We start from the raw sequence: 3,877 nt of genomic DNA on the forward strand, positions 1-3,877 counted from the left end.
AATGCAGTTGGCCCATCACATAGTAAACTGGCTATTCCATCCACTCACTACAGGGATGTAGTTAGGCCAGTTGTCCACACTGCACAACATCTGCTTTAAAGACCCATGGAAGAAATCTCATACTTACTCATTGTAGAATTTATCACAGAGATTCCATGATTCTAATACTGGGTATGATCTGCTGCCATTTGCTCTGGTTGCCTGATCTTATGTCTCCATTTTGTCTCCTGACCTTGTATCCTGAATTAAAACTATTTTCCTACTTTGACTGTTCTGCCCCAACGTTCTCTTTGAGATATTTTTATTAATTTGAAGCTTTTGTCTTATATCTTGCTTAAGCATTCTGAAATTCTTTTTGGATAAAGATGAAATGTCAATATAAAATGGACACATTTTATACGCAAACACAAAATCATGCTTTAGAATAGCAAGGGGACTCAGAAATAGATTACCTAACTCGATCCCCCTCATTTTAAAGATGAAAAACTGAAGCCAAGAAAGGTTAAGAGCTCAGAAGTCATATAGGCTGAACTGCAAAGCCAGGACTAAAAGAACTTGACTCATGTGAGTCATCTCTCACCATCCAGTTCTATTCCATTCCTGAGTTTAGAGTGGAGTTCAAACTTGCCATCACTTCAGAGAATTCCTCAACAGTCTTTAGAACTAGGTCCTGCCTCCTAACAAGCACACACCTCTCAATTTTAGTCAGATTTTTTACTTGCTAATTTGCGTGGCAGGCTGCGTGAAAAATCTGCTACCAAGGCCTGAGTTTCAATTGTTTCTGCTATTACCAAATAAAGAGTGCTAAAAAAGTTACAAAACAATAGGTAGAGCACAATACTATTTAGTGTAGCAAAAACAAATATTTCTACTTGTATAGAAAAAAGATAAACAAAATGTTTGTAGCATTTACAGTGTTATTACTAGGTGGTGAGATTACAGTTAATTTTTTTCTTTTGGCTTACCTATAGTTTCTAATTTTCCCTCCAGTAATCATAAGGATTTGGATGTGTGTAAAAGACAAAAATAATAAATAAAAGCACGCTATTAAGAATAGATAGGGAGTCTATCCCAGTCTGAAGTAGGATGGCGCAAGTCTTTGAGGCTATTCCTGGGGCTGGCGGGTATGCCTCTGCAGGATTTTTATTGGGAGCCCAACTCTCCTGCACTCCCACCCTTGTGGGGCTTGTTTCAGGTCCATTACATGCAAACGTGTAACTTTGGCAGAAAAGGGAGATGAGGAGCTTATTTTCAACATGAATTAGCCAGCCTGAAGCACTTAAATTCTAATTTTCTTTTTTAAAATGGCCTTCCTGTCCAGATTAGGCAAACATCTTTCCATTTACAGGCTGTGTGGTTTCTTTAAAGAGAGAAAGGTTTCTACTTGTAGCCACCATAGCAGACAACCAAAACTCAGTCCACTCACTGAGGATCAGCAAACCTGGTTTGTGAGAAAGATTAATTCTGTTTGTAAAAGGTCATTTCTGTAATCCTTGAGCCCATCATTGGCCTTTTCAGGACCTAAAGATATATAAACTCTAAGCAGAGCCCTAAGGTGTTGGGGTGTGTCCTGCTCCAGCTCCAGCTCCAAGGACATGTCCTTGAATATGCGGTCAAAGCCATACCCTTGTCATCTGCTACATGGACAATAAAAATGATGTTGTGAAGCAGAGCTCTGCCATCAGCAGGGAATTCTGGGGGAGCAACTGCCTCCTGGCCAGTTTCCCTGGCAAAGTCATCCTTTGTTGCAATAACCCGTTTTAGCCATTTGGTAACACTTCTTTCTACACTGTCTTGCATACTAAATATGAAGAAGCCTAATTGGTATTCCAACAAACCTGTCCTTTTAACCATCTTTTAGAAAAAAGAGTGCCCTAGAATAAGTTTGGAAAAGCAATCTCTCTTAGCAATTATTAAACCTTTTTAATGCCCAATGAAAATCCTCTAAAATACAAAGCTACTGCCCAGTGCCCAGGTGTACACTGCAAGTCAAATCTTTGCAAACTGACTTCAGGCCTACAGGTGTGTCCTTTCCTTGCCAGTTTTCACACTTAGTATAGCAGAAAGGACAAAATCCATGGTCAAGTATAACAGAAAGACCTGGCAGCAGGGGGCTGGCCAAGCCTATGATATACCTATCAAACTGAAAACTACCAATGATATTGGAGAAGCATACTTACTGAATTGGAGCTGCTGAAAAAGTTACAAATGTTGAATGAAACAGAAAAGCCACAAACTTGTATACAAAATATGCTTTTTAGAACTATGTATATATATTTAGGAGTAGAAAAAGATCTGAAAAGACATACACCTATATTTTAACATAGATAGTTAAAATATCTACATACTAATTGATAGTAATGGAGACTATCAGTGACTTTTATGTATTTTGTATTTTTCTACCGTAAGCATAATTTTTTGCAAAATATAAAAAGTAATAATTACTTAACCTCCATGAACTTTAAGGTAAGTAAAGTTGTTTAAAAAAAATGTGGAAACCTCAAAGACAGAGACTTCTTTATGGGCTCCTTTTTCTGAGCTCTAACTCATCCTGCTTTAGAAACCTCCAAAGATTTTCTTCTAATCACTACTTAGCCAAAAAAAGCCCCACAATTCCCTGCAGATGACTGAGTTCGCCCCCCTAACAACACATGAACCCAGGCCTGGTTCCAGTACCCTTTTCTCCCACATGCTCGTGCAGAAAAACAAAGGCTGGGGGAGGGGGCGGGGGTAGGGGAAGGAGGAAGCCCCGACTCTGCAGCCACAGCTAGTGACAGGCCAGAAAATTCCGCCAGGATCCAGGGCTCGGAAATTGCTAGGAGCAACGGACCTCTGCAAGGCCAGGCTCCTCGCGCAAGGGTTCTGCTGCTGCTCAGCCCACAGAGGAGGGGGGCTAAGGCCAAACCCCCTGGGGCCCCGCCCGCAAGCCACAGATAGAGACAGCCCGAACGCGCTCTGCGCCCTGGCTGGCGTGGAAGGAAGTACCGGGCCAGGCCTGTGCAAAGCTGGCTAACTCCCAGAGAACTGCGGCGGCTGGAAGGGAGGCGAAAAGGTGAGGCCCCACCCAAGGCTATTCTTCGGCGACAGGTCGGTGTATGGGCCACTGCTGGGCTGCGGACTGGGGGCGGACTGGGGTGATCGTGCTCAACTGATACATTCGGTAGGCACGGGCCTAACGTGCCTTTTTCTGGGGCGCCGTGCAGCGTTTTGCTGTCACTTCTCGTGGGCCTGTGGCTCAAGAGACAGGGAACCCTTTTTCAGGGTGAAGCAGCGGGCGCAGGAGGATGAGAGGGGGGACCCAGGCAGGGCACCGGGCCTCCGGCAGCCGCCTCACCTTAGGGTCGCGCTCGTAGTAGTGCTGCTGCGTGCGGATCCAGCGGCCCACCAAGTGGTCGCGCACGGTATGCGCCAGGGCGAAGAAGTAGTCGCGGGGCGTGGCCACGTTGCGGTCCTTGACCAGCGTAAAGTGCAGGTGCCGGTTGAAGCTCTTCCGCACCTCGGCCACGTCGCCCAGTCCCGCGATCCCGCGCACACTGATCTGCTTCCGTTTCTCACTGTCCGTTAGCGGCTTAGCCATCGCGCCGGCGGAGGAGAAGGAAGAGGAGAAGGAGAGCAGATAGGAGACGCGAACACCGAGGATGCTGAAGCAGTTCTGGAGCCAAGGGCTGCGGCGACTCCCGCTGGCACGGGCCGCGCCTGCGCTCTGCGCCGGGGGCGGGGCGGGGTGGGGCCTCCCGGAGAGGCGGGTCCGCGGGGCGTGGCTTTAATCTTTGGAAATTGGCGGTGGCTTCCCATTTCATAGATAAGCTGAAGTGTCCTGCACACGGCCACCCATGAGCTGACTCCAAGATGGCCAAGCCTGGCAGAAGTGTGTGGA

The 3,877-nt window shown here is 46.4% G+C and overlaps 1 protein-coding gene across 2 annotated transcripts in view; it reads right to left on the reverse strand.

The window, feature by feature from the left end:
- Positions 1-3,667, reverse strand: part of PYGB (glycogen phosphorylase B) — a 56,106-nt gene extending 52,439 nt beyond the window's left edge. For both annotated transcript variants that reach the window (XM_006921504.3, XM_006921503.3), the window contains exon 1: positions 3,335-3,667. In XM_006921504.3, the coding sequence (XP_006921566.1) occupies positions 3,335-3,577 (243 nt within the window). In that variant the 5' untranslated portion in view covers positions 3,578-3,667. The remainder of the gene's footprint in view (positions 1-3,334) is intronic.
- Positions 3,668-3,877: the final 210 nt, after the last annotated feature.

Source organism: Pteropus alecto, unplaced genomic scaffold (genome assembly GCF_000325575.1).
Source record: "Pteropus alecto unplaced genomic scaffold, ASM32557v1 scaffold199, whole genome shotgun sequence".
Taxonomy (NCBI): Eukaryota; Metazoa; Chordata; class Mammalia; order Chiroptera; family Pteropodidae; genus Pteropus; species Pteropus alecto.